The sequence below is a fragment of the Palaemon carinicauda genome, chromosome 19, assembly GCF_036898095.1.
Source record: "Palaemon carinicauda isolate YSFRI2023 chromosome 19, ASM3689809v2, whole genome shotgun sequence".
Taxonomy (NCBI): domain Eukaryota; kingdom Metazoa; phylum Arthropoda; class Malacostraca; order Decapoda; family Palaemonidae; genus Palaemon; species Palaemon carinicauda.
In genome coordinates this window covers 110579909-110597787 of record NC_090743.1, presented here as the reverse complement: position 1 = coordinate 110597787, position 17879 = coordinate 110579909, and the positions used below count along the sequence as shown (strand labels likewise).

General features: G+C 47.3%; 1 protein-coding gene across 7 annotated transcripts in view; it reads left to right on the top strand.

The window, feature by feature from the left end:
* ArgRS-m (arginyl-tRNA synthetase, mitochondrial) overlaps window positions 1-17879 on the top strand; it is a 644356-nt gene that overhangs the window by 607578 nt on the left and 18899 nt on the right. For all 7 annotated transcript variants that reach the window (XR_011047406.1, XM_068393756.1, XM_068393755.1 and 4 more), the window contains exon 11: window positions 17163-17237. Coding sequence is in view for 6 of the 7 variants with exons in the window: in XM_068393756.1 (XP_068249857.1) it covers window positions 17163-17237 (75 nt within the window). In the remaining variant the exon portion in view is untranslated. The remainder of the gene's footprint in view (window positions 1-17162; window positions 17238-17879) is intronic.

Here is a 17879-nt window from a genome sequence, read left to right as displayed (position 1 = left end):
TTTTTATTTGTTCCAACACGAATACTTACCTCGAACTACTTTCTTAGGAGACTTACACTTTAGGAGGCGGGAGTGTTATTCTGACCCCCTGACCCGGGACGTGGAGGCGAAGAGGCCCAGGGATAACGGGACCTACTAGAAAGCGGATGCGAGGGTAACTACACAAAAGTTCACGTTAGTGTCTAAGTACTCACCCTTTGAAAAACTTCTTCTGAAGTTCCTTCCAGTAGCGTAGTCGTGAAGAATGTGTTATCCAATGGTATCAGTCGGTACTCCCCGAAGAGGCAAGGAAGCAACTGGGTAGGAGGTAGGAAACTGCACTTGTGCCTACCGGTTGCTAGCCTTGATCGCGCCTGGGGCTTTTACCGTTACACCGCTTGGAGGGCGGAGATGACTGTTCCAATGGAGAACCCGTCTAAGGACTTCCTCGAGTAGTCCTTGAGGTAATGGGCAGTAAAGGTTGACTGGTTCGACCAAGTACCTGCTCGCAGGATCTGACCCACTGCCATGTTTTTCTCAAAGGCTAAGGAGGTGCTCAGGCCCCTGATGTCATGAGGCCGGGGGGGTGCCTGGCACTGCTATGCCATCTTCCTTGTAGGCTCTGGCAATAACTTGTCTCAACCAGAAGGAAATGGTGTTCTTGGAAACTTGTTTCTTATTAATACCTGTGGAAATGAAGAGGCTCTTGATGCCTGGGCGGAGATGAGCTGTTCTTTCCAGGTATTTTCTAATTGTTCGTACAGGGCATAATTTTAAATCTTCTGCATTACCCGTCTTAGGGATGGCAGGAATTAAGAAACCTTCGAACTTCGGATCCCAGACTGCTGGGTTCTGAGTCTTAGCCACAAAAGAAGGCACGAACTTGAAGGATACTTCTTTCCACCCCTTCAAATGAGAAACGTCGTATGACAGACCATGGATCTCTCCCACTCTCTTAGCGGACGCTAAGGCCAGCAAGAAGACGGCCTTGAGGGTGAGATCTCTGTCCACGATATCCTTCAAGGGTTCAAAGGGGGGACGACACAGCATCTTCAGGACCTTGGCTAAGTCCCACTGGGGCACCCTACGCGCCTGTGGGGGGCAGGACTGCTCGAAACTCTTGACAAGCATCTCTATATGTCTCGTGGCCCCCAGGTCGATGCCCTTCAGGAGGAAGACTTGGCCTAAGGCGGCCCGAACTTCTTTTATGGCTGGGATTGACATTCCCACCTTGTCTCTAAGAAATACCAGAAAATCTGCTATGTCTGGGACAGAGGCCTTAAGAGGTTTAATGTGCCTCTCAGAGCACCACTTCGTGAAGGAGGCCCACTTAGCCTGGTAGACCGCGGCTGACTACTTTCTCAGGTATAGAGACATTCTCTTGGCCGTGGAAGAAGAATATCCTTCTTTCTTCAGGAGCCGCTCGATAGTCTCCAGGCGTGAAGACGTAGGGAGAGTGGGTTGTCATGGAGCCTGAGAAAATGAGGCTGATGTAGAAGGTCTGACCTGACGGGCAGAGGCCACGGCGGTTGACTCGATAGGTCTTTTAGGTCCGCGAACCACTCTCTCTCCGGCCACCAGGGCGCTACCAAAGTCATCTTTAGGTTTCGGGCTGTCCTTACTCTGTTGAGCACTTGCCTTATCAACGTGAAAGGGGGAAAAGCGTACACATCTAGATTGTCCCACTTGTGCTGAAAGGCGTCTTCTAAGGCTGCTTTCGGGTCTGGCACAGGAGAGCAATAGACTGGGAGTTGGGCGTTGAGTTTTGTTGCAAAGAGGTCCATCACCGGGGAACCCCAACGTTGGATGATGAGCTTGGCTACTTCCGGAAGAAGGGACCATTCTGTCCCTACTATCTGGCCCATTCTGCTGAGGCCGTCGGCCAGAACGTTTTTCTTCCCGGGAATGAACCTTGCTAACAGCACCACTTGATTTTCTTCTGCCCAACCTAGAATTTCTATGGTGAGATCGCACAACTCCTTCGATATCAAGCCTCCCTGTTTCTTTATGTATGCCACTACCGTGGCGTTGTCGCACATCAACGCCACGGTGTTTCCCTTTAGTAGGCAAGCCTTCTGGACTGCTTTCAACTCCAGGACATTGATGTGGAGTTTTCTCTCCCCGTCCAACCAGGTCCCTCGTGCTGTTTCGTCGAGGAGATGGGCTCCCCATCCTTGGTTGGAGGCGTCTGTGAACAGTAGTAACTCGGGTGGATCGGTCCCGAAGAGCATCCCCTTGAGTGAGTTCGACCGGCAATGCCACCATTCCAGGGAGGGTCTCGTGTTTGGTAGGACTGGGATTAGCATCTGTTGCGAGTCCAGTTGGCACCAGAGGTTCTTCAGGTTCCATTGTATGGATCTGAGCCTTACCCTCCCTTGGGTAACTAGTTTCTCCAATGAGACCAGGTGACCTATCAGCTTCTGCCAGTCTTTCGCTCTCCTGGGGCGCTCTGACAGGAACGGCTGAATGATGTGCCTGAGGTTTCTTATCCTGTCCTCCGAAGGGAATGCTTTTCCCAGAATAGTGTCTAATGTCATTCCCAAGTAGTTCATTCTGGTGGATGGGGATAGATTTGACTTCTTCGGGTTGATTACGATGCCCAGATCCTTGCAAAACTGGAGGAGTCTTCTCCCTTGTTCCTCCAAGAGGACCTTTGAGGCGGAAAGAAGCAACCAGTCGTCCAGGTATCTGATGAGGCGAATGCCTCGTTTGTGAGCCCACACTGAGACAGTCGTGAAGACTCTCGTGAACACCTGGGGCGCTGTTGACAGACCGAAGCAAAGGGTCCTGAATTGCAGGATCTGGGAACCCCATTTCACCCGGAGGAACTTTCGACTCGAGGGGTGGACCGGAATTTGGAAGTATGCGTCTTTGAGGTCTATGGTCATCATATAATCTTTCTCCCTCAAGGACAGCAGGACTGACTTCGGAGTGTCCATTTTGAAGTCCGTCTTCTTGACGAACTTGTTGAGAGCCGACAGGTCTATAACCGGTCTCCAGCCCCCGGTCGCTTTCTCTACCAGGAACAGGCGACTGTAGAAACCTGGCCCTGGGAGAAGAACTTCTTCCATGGCGCCCTTCTCTAACATGGAGGATACCTCCTCTTGAAGGGCGGTCCTCTTTAACGGGTCTTTGGGAGCTAGCCATTCCGTCCGGCTGGCCGGGATAAGAGGGGGTGGTTCTGTTAAGAACGGAAGTCTGTAGCCCTCCTTTAGTACGGACACTGTCCAAGGCTCTGCTCCTTGAGCCTTCCATGCTTGCCAATGAAGTCTGAGGCATCCCCCAACCTGAGGCTTGGGCGGGGATAGGGGGCCTCCCACTCTATCTTCTTCTGGAGGAGCGGCCTGATCTGCCTCTCCTAGAGGTGGAGTAACCCGACCTGAAGGAGCTTGAGGGCGCTGGAGCTCCCCTGGGGGGGGGGGCTGAGGCGTTGCGGACCAGGAGGAAGAGGGAGCCTCTCTCCTCGTAGTGCTGGGAGAGGCTTGGGACGTCGCGGCACTATCCGAGACGGACCTCTTGTAGGGCGGTCTCCTAGAAGGCGTAGGTCTGGGGATGCTAGCCTCCTTCTTCTTCGAGACCTTCTCCATGATGGCCTCTAGTTCCTTCAGGGGAAACAAAGACTCTCCCCACAAGGGTAAGCTCCGAATGGCCCGCGCTTCCCTGTCTGGTACCTTCCGAGACACCTTCGCCAGTACGGTGTCTCTCTTACGGAGCACCCACTTAGCCGTCAGAGCGAGCGACTGATACGTTAAAAACTTAAGGGTTTTACCCCCGGAGGTAATAAGGTCTCTCAGGAGGCCTTGCTGGTCAGGGTCCGCAGGGTTGAACGAGGCCTGTACCCCTACCAAAGTGGAAGCCCACCAGTCCAGCCAAGAGGAGACGTTCACCAAATCCCTCGACATTTCCTCCATCATGGAGGCTTCTGCTGGCGAGAAACAGACCTGGGCCGAAGAGGCTCTATCGTCTGAGACGCCCTGACTCAGCATGTCGATGGCCGACTCCACCTTACAGGGGCCTGGGCGGCATCCCGCTGGCACATAAACCTTTCCTTGGGTTCTGAGGCCCTGGAGTAATTTCGAGGAACTCTGGGTTTTGGGGGCTTCGGCATTACTAGCCACTACCTTGTCCACATACTCCTGCCCTAGGACTAGATCTCGGGCTAGAGGAAGCACTAGAGACACCTTAGGTTGGGTAGGAGTCTGCATGATTCTCAATAGGCTTGACCTCCAGTAATCCTCGTCCGTAGCCGTAGGTTCCTCTATTTTGTGGTGCCTTCTGATAAGGCCAACCACCCTCCTATAGGCGGAGTCCTCCGTTGGTGAACCCTCCCCTCCGTCAGCCGAGGTCTCGGCTTGGGGCCGGGGAGCTGGGTTACCGGGCACGCCAACTGGACGTCTAGCTCTTGGTGCCAGGGGCGCCGTCCTACTGAGGTACTGGATCTCATCCGCGGGTATGTCCGCACCAGGGGCCTGGGTTAACGCAGGCATCGCTGGTTCAGCGGGGACTCTCGTCCGCCCTAGGGCTCTGGGTGCCGAGGACGTGGTTCCCGTGGGCTGACCCGATAGCGGGAACCGTTCCTTCCGACCCGAAGGCCGCACCAGCTGGGCTGGTTCGGCCAGGCCGCCTGACGAGAAGCGCGTTTCCCCCCGCTGGGCGGGGTGAACCGGAGGCTTCGAGGACTTATGCCTTCTAGTAAGGTCCTTCCTGCGAGCTAGGTCGCGAGGGTCAAGGTTGTTTTTAGAGGACGGTAACCTTGGCGAACGCTCTCTGGACCGGCGGTCCGGGGAACAAAGCACCTTTGAATCCCGAGGTACATAGACCCAGGCGCCATCAGGAGACCTACTCCTCCTATACTTACGCCCTGTGGAGCGGGAACGCTTGCTGCTATACCGGGAGCGCGACCTCGAACGGGAACGCTCGCTCCGACGACGGTGTTTTACCCTGACTTCTTCCTCTCACGAGGAATAAACGTCCGATGAACCCGACGACACTGTGCTTATCGCATGTCGGCCGGTAGCGGGGACTGCGGGGGACTTCTTCGGGCGTTGAACGCCAGAGGTCGAGGGCTGGAGGAAGTCTTCGGGGACTTCCGTGAGGGGGGCCGGGAACGACTCAAAACATTCCATGCCAGGGAGCCAGGGGTCCAGGGCCACATCCATCCTTAGGGGTGACCTACCCGACGTCTTCGGGAGCCTCCAACCGAAGGCATCGTTACCCGAAGGTCGTAATTTCTTCTGGTTGTCTCCGCCTAACGAAGATCCAGAAGCACAGGCCCACGAGGGCGGCAAAGATACCGACACTGCGTTACTGCCCCACAAGGGGTCATCGGAGGAAGCGTGCCCCCGAGCACAAGGGCCGACTCTCCGGACGCACTACTGGGTTCTTCACTAGCCCTAGAAGGGCCCACAATCAGCACTGCACTTTCACTAGGCTCCTGGGAAAGGATGCCTTGTTCATTTTCTACACCAGACTTACCTCGTCCCCTACTCTGTGTAGGGAACGGCGAAACTGAGGCCCTGTCGGACCGCTCACTGGGTGATGGTAGCGGCGAAGTAACACTAGCTTTCCTGGGGGAACGTTTCGCCGATTTCCTCTTCGGTACCGTACCGTACCCACTGGATATTGCTCCAGTCTACACACTCGGGGCACGTATCTGCTGACGAACAACCCTTCCCCTACAGGAGGAGCAAAGGGAGTGAGGATCCACTTCAGGCTTGGAGAGGAACGCTCCACACGATTTACCGGCTCTAGGCCCCGGACAACGGCGGATTTGCTCCATAATGCACACAACGCACGACACAAGCACGAAGGGAATCAATGAAAACTCTGGGTAAGCACACAGGTGGAAGGTGAACGCACAGGAACACCCGGGAAAAGTACACTGGAAAAACGCAAGTTACCACGCGGGGAACACTTGGGGCACTAGAACGCTCACAAAGGATCGATAGAGAACGAGAGCGAGGTGTTCACACGTCGCGACCAGAGAACTTACTGATGAAGCTGACCCAGCCGGGCATCGACCTACGATAAGCCTACCCTCGGGGCACATTCCTTAATGCCGGGGGTAGGCCTCCTTAGAAAGTGGGGTGGGGGTAATCTACGCAAAACTCTGGTCGGTAGAGAGGAGGTTACCAGTAACTCCTAAGAAAGTAGTTCGAGGTAAGTATTCGTGTTGGAACAAACATGTTTTTAATTGTTCTAATTCACTACAGTACATACACTCAAAATAACAAATACCTATGAACTGGTTATGATGTTCAATAAAATGTAACATTATTATGGAGTTCTTACCTTGGAGACAGACGGTAGCGGCTAACAGTGGTGTGTGCGGAGGAGGAGGAGGAGGGAGAGAGGACGGGGAAGAGAGAGACTTGACAGCAACACGTTCGGTACGTAACACTTTTGTAACACTACGTAACATAACCTTAACTTTAAATTTAACTTAAATGAAATTAGCTTACTGTACACACACAAAAATAAAATGTTAATCTTACATTACACTAAACTTAATTCTAATTTTGTTTTCATTTTTTTTACTTTTCTTCTTCTTCCGGCTTGGCTCATTTTGCCTCGCTTTCACCTTCACTTTTTGATGACCTTTTTAAAAGGAACCTATCTAGGGATGTTTGCTTTTGTCTCCCCTTCAAAATGTTCCAAAAATGACGCACGCAAATCTTGTCACAATAGGCTAATGCATGACCACATGCCAACTTGTCTGGGTGCCTCTTTTCCATAAAATTAGAAAACTCCTGCCACTTCGCTATCGTCTTTGATTTCTGTCATAGAAAGGCGGCCCTCCTCTTCCACCTCCTCCTCACTACTAAGCTCCTGCAATACCTCCGAATGTTGCATCTCCTGGAGCTCTGTCAATTCCTGTGTCATGAGCTCTTCCTGATGCTCCTCGACAAGGTCATTCACGTCTGCCTCGTCTACCTCCAGCCATCACAATAGGTTTGGGGTCATCAGGGTCTTTCGTATCGAACCCTTCAAAGTCCCTCTCACCAACGGAAGCTGGTCACAAATTCTTCCATGCTGAATTAAGAGTTCTTGTGACACCCTGCCATGCATCATCAATAATCTTTAAGCAATGGACGATATTGAAATGTTCCTTCCAAAATTCACGAAGGGTGAGATTGGTGTTGTCTGTGACATCAAAGTATTTCGTGAACAAATGCTTTGTGTACAGTTTTTTGAATTTGGAAATAACTTGTTGGTCCTTGGGCTGGAGGAGTGGCGTGGTGTTGGGCGGGAGATAAAGGACCTTGATGAACCTGAACTCATCAAGAATGTCCTCTTCGAGACCAGGAGGGTGACCAGGGGCATTGCCAAGGACCAGGAGACATTTTATTGACAGGTTTTTCTCGGCCAAATATTTTTTGACTACCGGACCAAAGCACAGATTAACCCATTCTGTAAAGAAATGCTGTGTAACCCAAGCCTTAGCATTAGCGCGCCACATCACTTTCAGTTTTTCTTTCAAGATCCTTTGGCTCTTGAAAGCACGTGGGTTTTCCGAGTGGTACACCAGCTGTTGCTTGACCTTACAGTCACCTCTGGCATTGGCACACAAGGCTAGAGTTAACCGGTCCTTCATGGGTTTATGGCCTAGTAGTCTCTTCTCCTCTGTCGTGATGAATGTCCTCCTGGGCATCTTCTTCCAGAAAAGGCCAGTTTCAGCACAGTTGAAGACTTGTTGGGGGATGTAGCCATGTCGGGCGATAATCGAGGCAAAGGTTGTGAAGAAGTCTGCCGCGGCTTTCGAGTCAGAACTTGCTGCTTCCCTATGCCTCACAACCGAGTGTATCCCAGTCCGTTTTTTAAAGTTATCCAACCAGCTACCGCTGGATTTGAAGGTTTCCGCTGGCGTCAAAGTCTCCCCTCTCTCGGTTGCTTGCTTCCCTTTCTAGTCATCATAGATTCTGCTGGCCTTTCCACTTATGATCATCTCGGTTACGCTATCACCCCCCAACTGTTTCTCCTTTATCCATATTAAAAGAAGCCTCTCCATCTTGTCGTGAATATCACTGCGCAGCTTGGAAAGGATGGTTACTCCTTTGGAAGGCTTGGTACTCTTTGTAGCATCCTTCGCTTGAGGATGGTACATATTGTTGATGTACTCCTCTCATATTGGCGAGCCAGCTCAGTCACTCTTACACTACTCATGTTTTTAAATATTTAACTTAGCCGGTGAATATATAATAGCTGCAACTCTGCGGCTCGACAGACAACATACTCAAAAAACTCGCGAGCGATCGCTATGCAGGTTGCGGGTGTGCCCACCAGCGCCAACTGTCGGCCAGATACCACTCTTGTATGTAAACAAAACCTTCAATTCTTCTCTGTCGACGTTGACGACAAGACGTATTTATACTCGCTGTAGAAGGGAAAGTGATTAGTGCGCAAAGTGTTGTGAACAGTGTTGCGACCGAGGGTTCGTCTGTTCGTGCCTGTCGTTCACCTAGTCCGGGACTTCTTGCAAGCTCCCAAGCCCAGGGGAGAAGCAATGTCGTACGACTTATGGGTTCGAGAGGCCTTGATCAGCGAACAGACGTTCCCTCTATGGTATCAGGCGTATCTCGTCAAGATCCCCCCTACCATAAGACGAGAGAGCCCATCTTTACCTCTTCTTCCGAAGGCTTTTCACGCAAGAAACCATGGAGCAAGGTTTCTAGGCCTCTGAAACGCAAGTCGGTCCCTTCAGGACAGGTCCAACGTCCTGGATGTAGTCATTGGGACAGTTCGGACCCGTTGCTGTCATCGGATGACTGCTCGCCGCCTAAGCAAGGCAAAGTTGTGCCGTCTCAGACGCTAACCCCGTCTGTTACCGCACCCGTTACCGTAGACCCTAAATGGGTTATACTACAGGACATGCAGTCTAAGCTTGCGTCCCTTATGGAAGACTACAATGCAGAGAAGGTTTCTGTTGAACCTAGCTGTTTATCTCATGGAGATCCTGGCCTTCAGCCACCTAAGCGTTCTGTTGTGCGTCCTGTTGACGTTGGTGTAGCCATCTCACGTCAACCAGTTGGGGTTGTACCACACCCGATGCGGTCTCGTGTGGATTTTCAGCCGCATGTGGACGTTAGGCAACTCGCTGATGCGCCTGGTGACGTTCAGGACGTTCGCCAACCATCAGAGTTGACTTGTTTTGACGCGGTGCGTCAACCTCCGCAACCTAGAGTTGTTTTGACTGCACAACCCAGGCGGTCTAAGCAGTCTCGGGTGGACGCTGTGCGTCCTCACGCACCTGTTGTTGTTGACAGTTCCCAGACTGTCAAGCAGTTTCAGGACGCTGCGTCCTGCTCCGCCACTTATGCACCAGTGGGGGCGGACGCTGCGTGTCAAGCATTGCCAACCCCTTTGCTTGTTTCTCATCAGTTGTCAGATGAGGAACTTTCGGATGAGGACGTTGCTGACCCTCAGCCTGAGGATCATCCTTCAGATATTGATGAGCCTAGAGCAGTTCCGCCATCTATGGACTTTAAAAAAGTCATGCTCATTTTTAAAGAATTGTTTCCTGAACACTTTGTCTCTGTGGCTCCTCGTTCGCCGCCGTCTGAGTTTGTTTTAGGCGTACCTGCTGCCATGCCAGCCTTTACAAAACTCGTTCTCTCTCGCTCATCCAAGAGAGCTTTACGGCTGTTAGGCGATTGGTTGGAAACCAAGAGGAGTTTAGGGAAGACGGCCTTTGCCTTCCCCCCATCTAAACTCTCGTTTAGATCGAGCGTCTGGTATGCCACGGGAGAAGTTCTCGGCTTGGGAGTTCCTGCCTCTGCCCAGGGCGACTTCTCAAGTCTTGTAGACTCTCCCCGCCGCCTAGCCATGAGACGCTCGAAGATTAGTTGGTCATCCTCAGACCTGGACCATCTACTTAAAGGCATTTTTAGGGCTTTTGAAGTTTTCAACTTCCTTGACTGGTGTTTGGGAACCTTGAGTAGGAAAATCTCATCAGCCGATAGAGATGTCTCCTTACTCATTATGTCCTGCATGGATAAGGCCATCCGCGATGGATCCAATGAGCTCTCCTCCTCGTTTACGTCAGGAGTCCTAAAGAAACGAAAGTCTCTGTGCTCTTTTCTGTCAGCAGGAGTGACGCCCTGTCAACGATCTGAGCTACTCTTTGCCCCTTTGTCTAAGTTCTTGTTTCCTGAACTTTTAGTTAAGGAAATAGCGTTGTCTCTAGTGCAGAAGGGCACCCATGACTTGGTTGCGTCCTCGGCTCGCAAAGGGACCCCTTTGTCTGCTAGACCTAGAATAGACACTCCAGCGTCCAGGTTTATTCCGCCCTTTCGTGGCAGAGCCCCCAGCAGGGGAAGTACTCGTGCCGAAGGGAAGAGAGGAAAGAGGAAAGGAGCCAAGTCCTCGCGTGGCAGAGTCTGACTGCCCGCAGCTTCAGACAGCAGTAGGTGCCAGACTCAAGAACTTCTGGCAAGCCTGGGAGAAGAGAGGCGCAGATCAACAGTCTGTGAGGTTGCTCAGAGAGGGGTACAAAATCCCTTTTGTACGCAAACCTCCTCTAGCGACGTCCCCCATCGATCTCTCTCCCAGGTACCGAGAGGAAGCAAAGAGACAAGCCCTGAAACTGGAAGTGTCTCTTTTGCTAGAGAAGGGAGCGGTGGTCAAAGTCTCGGACCTTCAATCACCGGGGTTTTACAACCGTCTCTTCCTAGTACCGAAGAAGACAGGAGGTTGGAGACCGGTGCTAGACGTCAGTGCTCTGAATGTCTTTGTCACAAAGACAAAGTTCACCATGGAGACCACGAAGTTAGTCTTAGCAGCGGTCAGAAAGGGAGACTGGATGGTCTCTCTCGACCTAAGAGACGCTTACTTCCACATCCCCATTCACTCAGATTCCCAACCTTTTCTGAGATTTGTGTTCGACAATGTGGTGTACCAGTTTCGGGCCCTGTGCTTTGGCCTAAGTCCTGCTCCTCTCGTGTTTACGAGGCTTATGAGGAATGTGGCAAAATTCCTCCATTTATCGGGTATCCGAGCCTCCCTTTATTTGGACGACTGGCTTCTCAGAGCCTCGTCCAGTCATCGCTGTCTGAAGGATCTCAATTGGACTTTAGATCTGACCAAGGAATTGGGACTTCTGGTCAACTTGGAAAAGTCCCAGCTGATCCCATCCCAAACTATTCTGTATTTAGGGATGGAGATTCGCAGTCCAGTTTTTCTGGCTTTTCCGTCGGCCCCCAGAATAGATCAAGCCCTGCTCGTAATCCAAAGGATAATGAAGAGAGAACGTTGCTCAGTCAGGAATTGGATGAGTCTAGTAGGAACTCTATCATCCCTGGAGCAGTTTGTCTCGCTAGGAAGGCTACACCTCCGACCTCTACAATTCCATCTAGCTTTTCACTGGAAAAAGGACAAGACGCTAGAGGCGGTCTCGATCCCAATTTCCGAAACAGTAAAGACTTGCCTGAATTGGTGGAAAGACAATATCAGTCTACGAGAGGGACTTCCCCTAGCAGTTCAGAAACCAAACCACGTTCTCTTCTTAGACGCATCGGATTTGGGTTGGGGTGCGACACTGGACGGTCGGGAATGCTCAGGTCTGTGGACCTCAAGTCAGAGGAGCATGCATATCAACGGCAAGGAGCTATTGGTAGTTCACCTGGCCTTGATGAGCTTCGAGAGTCTCCTTCGAGACAAAGTGGTGGAGGTCAACTCGGACAACACCACAGCCTTGGCGTACATTTCCAAACAAGGAGGTACCCACTCCCTGACACTGTACGAGATCTCAAGGGACCTGCTCATCTGGTCAAGAGATCGAGGTATCTCCCTGGTAACGAGGTTTATCCAGGGCGACTTGATCGTTCTAGCAGATTGTCTCAGTCGGAAAGGTCAGGTAATTCCAACCGAATGGACCCTCCACAAGGATGTGTGCAAGAGGCTTTGGGCGACTTGGGGTCAACCCACCATAGACCTCTTTGCAACCTCGATGACCAAGAGGCTTCCAATCTATTGCTCTCCAGTCCCAGACCCAGCAGCAATACATATAGATGCCTTTCTCCTAGATTGGTCTCACCTAGACCTATACGCATTCCCACCATTCAAGATTGTCAACAAGGTACTGCAGAAATTCGCCTCTCACGAAGGGACAAGGTTGACGTTAGTTGCTCCCCTCTGGCCCGCGAGAGAATGGTTCACCGAGGTACTTCGATGGCTGGTAGACTTTCCAAGAAGTCTTCCTCTAAGAGTAGACCTATTACGTCAGCCACACGTAAAGAAGGTACACCAAAGCCTCCACGCTCTTCGTCTGACTGCCTTCAGACTATCGAAAGACTCTCGAGAGCTAGAGGCTTTTCGAAGGAGGCAGCCAGTGCGATTGCAAGAGCGAGGAGAGCTTCTACCATTAGAGTTTACCAATCGAAGTGGGAAATCTTCCGAGACTGGTGCAAGTCAGTATCTGTATCCTCGTCCAGTACCTCTGTAGCCCAAATCGCTGATTTTCTCTTATACCTGAGAAGAGTTCGCTCCCTTTCAGCTCCCACGATCAAGGGCTACAGGAGCATGTTGGCTTCGGTCTTCCGGCATAGAGGCTTAGATCTTTCCAACAATAAAGATCTACAAGATCTCCTTAAGTCTTTTGAGACCTCTAAGGAACGTCGTTTAGCTACACCTGGATGGAATTTAGACGTGGTCCTAAGATTCCTCATGTCAGACAGGTTTGAGCCTTTACATTCAGCCTCCCTGAAGGATCTCACTCTTAAGACTTTTCCTGGTGTGCTTGGCCTCGGCTAAAAGAGTCAGTGAGCTTCATGCCTTCAGCAAGAACATCGGTTTTTGGACAGAAAAAGCCACTTGTTCTCTTCAACTTGGTTTCCTAGCCAAGAATGAACTGCCTTCTCGTCCTTGGCCTAAATCTTTTGATATTCCTAGCTTATCAGAGATCGTAGGCAACGAATTAGAGAGAGTATTATGCCCCGTTAGAGCTCTTAAGTTCTATTTAGCTCGTACTAAGCCTTTACGAGGTAAATCTGAAGCGTTATGGTGTTCGGTTAAGAAACCATCCTTACCTATGTCAAAGAATGCTTTGTCATATTTTATCAGATTGTTAATACGAGAAGCTCATTCACACTTGAGTGAGGAAGACCGATCTTTGCTTAAGGTTAAGACGCACGAGATTAGAGCTATAGCAACTTCCGTGGCCTTCAAGCAAAATAGATCTCTGCAAAGTATCATGGACGCGACCTTTTGGAGAAGCAAGTCAGTGTTCGCGTCATTTTACTTGAAAGATGTCCAGACTCTTTACGAGGACTGCTACACACTGGGTCCATTCGTAGCAGCGAGTGCAGTAGTGGGTGAGGGTTCAACCACTACACTTCCCTAATTCCATATCCTTTTAATCTGTCTCTTGAAATGTTTTTAATATTGTTTTTATGGGTTGTTCGGAAGGCTAAGAAGCCTTTCGCATCCTGGTTGATTTGGCGGGTGGTCAAAGTCATTTCTTGAGAGCGCCCAGATTAGGGGTTTGATGAGGTCCTGTTGTATGGGTTGCAGCCCTTGATACTTCAGCTCCTGGGAGTCTGTCAGCATCCTAAGAGGATCGCTGGGCTCCGTGAGGAAGACAGACTTACAAGGCAGAGTAATCGTCTAAGTCAACTTCCTTACTAGGTACCTATTTATTTTGGTTTTGTTATATTGATAACTGTCAAAATGAAAAAATTCTTAGCTTATACGCTGTAAACATAATTAACTCTGGTCTCTACCCACCTCCTTGGGTGTGAATCAGCTATTATATATTCACCGGCTAAGTTAAATATTTAAAAATGATATTTTAATTATAAAATAAATTTTTGAATACACTTACCCGGTGAATATATAAATTAAATGACCCTCCCTTCCTCCCCAATAGAGACGCAGCGGGACGAGAAGAATTGAAGGTTTTGTTTACATACAAGAGTGGTATCTGGCCGACAGTTGGCGCTGGTGGGCACACCCGCAACCTGCATAGCGATCGCTCGCGAGTTTTTTGAGTATGTTGTCTGTCGAGCCGCAGAGTTGCAGCTATTATATATTCACCGGGTAAGTATATTCAAAAATTTATTTTATAATTAAAATATCATTTTTCAATTATTTCATGCTTCATTTCCATTGTCATCATATGCTTTTCCTTTTCACTACCCTTGTTTGCACTCGCTTTCTTTGGACCCATTGCTTATTCACTGAATTCTCCACTGATTAACGCAAAATAAACGTAAAAAAAAAAAAAAACACTGGCTGATTGCTCGGAGATAAACTTCACGCAACGGAGATACGACGGGAAAGACCGAGCGATGCTGTCCTGGTGAGAAGCCTCTCGCACACTTGTCCACCCGGCGATCTCATAGGGAACTATTTCGTATCTCAAATTTTTTCTCGTATCTCAGGACAAAAATTTGCTCAAACTTTCCTCGTATCTTAAATTTCTCGTATGTTGGGACACTCATATCTCAAGGTTTTACTGTACTTCGAATAGACTTCCAGCGGATGTAGTAAACAGTAACACGGTAAATGAGTTCAAGAATAAGTCAGACAAGATCATAAGAACTCTCTAAATGCCTAAACTAAGTCGCTCTACCAAAGATCAAATGGAGTCTCCACAGATGGACTAAAAAGTTTTTGAGACATCCAAAATCCTTGTAACACACACACACACACACACACACACACACACACACACACACACACACACACACACACACACACACACTCTCTCTCTCTCTCTCTCTCTCTCTCTCTCTCTCTCTCTCTCTCTCTCTCTCTCTCTCTCTCTCTCTCTCTCTCTCTCTCTCTCTCTCTCTCTCTCATATGTTTTAGTAATTTGGTTTCACTTACAGACATTTCTTCACCTTTCATCAGATAATAGTATTGTCTTTTATCTAATTGGTATGGGTTTTTCCCTCCATTCATTTTATTATAATTTTTATTATTTTCATTGTTTCTTTTCATCTGTTCTCGCCTTTCCCTGGACTAAAGACCAGCCCAAATTACCCTCACACAGAGCGGCCCATCTGGAAAAGTCCAGAATCTCTAGATGGCCAGTCTGCCTCTGTCCAAAGCTGGAGACATGTCATTATTGTTGTCATCCCTGATATAATCATTTAGCCTAGTCTTCCATGGCTTCTCCTCTGAACTAACAGCAAGGATTGAAACATACTTTTCCATGAGTGGTACCGAGAGTGAAACACTTTTCACAACAATTATTTAAATCACAGTATTGCCCTTGACACATTACTCAGAAATAATTCTCATGCACATTCCAGGCAATAATTGCTAACAAAACCAGTATGTAAACAATTTGGGGAGAGTGTGATAGCAGTCAATCATTGGGGATAACTAAAAGCAAAGAGCATATGACTTGGCAACCCTGGGGGTCTTGCCACTGGAAGGTCATTTATTGTAGTGAAAGAAAATGAGAAAATTTTAAAATTGTTAAAAACTTACAGGTAACTGTAGATTAGACAGTTCTCCATTGTGAGCTGAGACAGAATGGGTTTTGAAACCCTTTACTTTCTATAATTAGGAGGAGGTCCACCCTTTCTCTGTACGGTAATTGATGTGAGACCAGAAATGTTTTTGCTTGGACAAAATCATTTATATTTTGTCATTTCCCAAGAAATGCCAAGAGGGTTATCAAATTACAACTAATGCCCTGCAATGTGGAGTTTGATGCAAAAGGATCAATTGTTTCTCTGTTACCAGCTTTTATAGCCAAGAATAAGTTCAGATGTAAGAATCTTCCTAAATATTTTTTCATACTTTCTCTAGGTTCTACAAGAAAAAGTATTCAGGAAATGTCTCTGGTTAGTGAGGTCATTAAATTAATATTTAAAAATATCACCTCTCTGTTGTAAAAAAATATGAGAATCTTTCTGTTGATTGAGATCACTCTTCCCCATGTCAGAATTTACTCATAGACACTACTGTACAGAAATTAGAAGTGTCTGTTATTCCTTTCTTCATAGTTAAGGTGCATGACAATAGAGGAGTGGCCAATTTTCTTAATTTCATATGATACCCTTTCCTCTAAAAGGGTGAAATTAATGCAGGCCATTGTAGATGTAATTCAGTTTTTGCTTCATTGTAATTGGAATAAGTTTGAGCTGTGTATGACTTATGTTGTCAAATAGGTGTCTTAGTTGTTGCTAAAGACATTTTAGATAGAGAAAGTAGTTTCCTTATTTCTATGGCTTATGTCTTGCTTAGTTTATTTTCATTAGATGCTGGAGTTAGCAGTCAAGTAAGGTATTTAGTGTGGTTAGGTCAGTGTCTTGACTTTGTTTGAGAAGTTTGACTAGCCTTCATTTGGTTCTGGTTTGTGGCAAGTCCTTGTTATGGGGTAGTACTCTAAGGAGACCTCAACTTTGCAAGCCTTCTCACCATTTTAATGAACAAGTCTTCTGAGGTTTGAATCAAGAGTAAGAGTCTTACAGAGTAATTTCAGCATTCATTTCTTATCCCTAAGTGGAATTTTAATGTTGGCCGCTACCCACATTTTGGACAAAGTGGGTATTGGCACAATGAACATTTGGCATGACTTGGTGAAAAAAACATATTTCTTTTGGAAAATAAAATTATTCATTGGATCTCCCCATCTAGTGGAGACAAAATGAGATAACTGTATCAGGATTCTGGCCTCTTGCTTGAGGGTGCACTCGGGCACACTTTTCTATCTTATATCTTATATCTCTTCCTCTTGTTTTTTAAAGTTTTTATAGTTTACAAAGTGATATTTATTTTAATGTTGGTGCTAGTCTTAAAATATTTAATTTTTCCTTGTTCCCTTTCCTCACTGAGCTATTTTCCCTGTTGGAGCACCTGGGCTTATAGCATCCTGCTTTTCCAACTAAGGTTGTAGCCTAGCAAGTAATAATAATAATAATAGTAATTCTGAACATAGAGAGTAGGAGGGACAGTTATACAAACCCACTACTAGCCCTCTCCTTTTGAGTGTGTCAGCTAAGCTAAGCTCGTAAAAGGAATGTTGTGGGTTAGTATTGAAATTAATTTTACTTTTAGGATTGTGCTTATTGCAATAGTCCCACTGCACATGGTCTTGCACTAGTATTACAGAAATTGTTCATTACAAATGTGAAATTTGTATGACAAGTGAAAATTGAGTTTTTATGGGCTTAATTTACCAATGATAAAAATCAATTACTTTATGGGAGTGATAAATTGTGTTATTTTTTCAGATTTGATGAAGTACTTATAGAGGCTTACAAAGAACTAGAACCTTGTGTTCTTGTGAATTATTTATTTAAATTAAGGTAAGTTATTAACCTAGTAAAAAGAATATTTTCTTTTATTAATTTTCAATAATAAACACTTTTTATAAGATTGATCATAAAGGGGCAACATATTTTGAAAATATGTGAAAATTTGGAACTTCATGCTAATGCCATTCATGGGGATTAGGTAACATAAACCAGCAAATGATTCATGCAGCCTAGATAGCACTCCTTCATCTATTTCCTTAATAAGAAAAAACTTGAGAAAAGACTGGAGTAATAATTCAATATTCATAATTGTGTAATACTAAATATAATTAAACATTCACAGTAGTATAACATCAAATAGAATAGACAGAAAGTCCTTATTACTCAAGGGCTTAAAAATTCAGTTATAACCTTGTGTCTCAACTCAACTCATTCCTTTTATATAACTGACTATGCTGTGTTGTAGTTGGTCTTGTATAACTCGGTGTCTCTTATGTCTTTTCAGGTAAGGTGACATTCATAATTACATGTGTGAATGACCTTAACTGGAAAGACATAAAAAAGTATTTCCTTATAGAACCATATACAGCACAGGTTACTCTGTTATATGACAGATGAGAGTTAAATTGAAACATCCTTTACTTTTAAATACCGTAATTGATTTCCAAGCCCTTGTGTAGTACAGAACTGTAA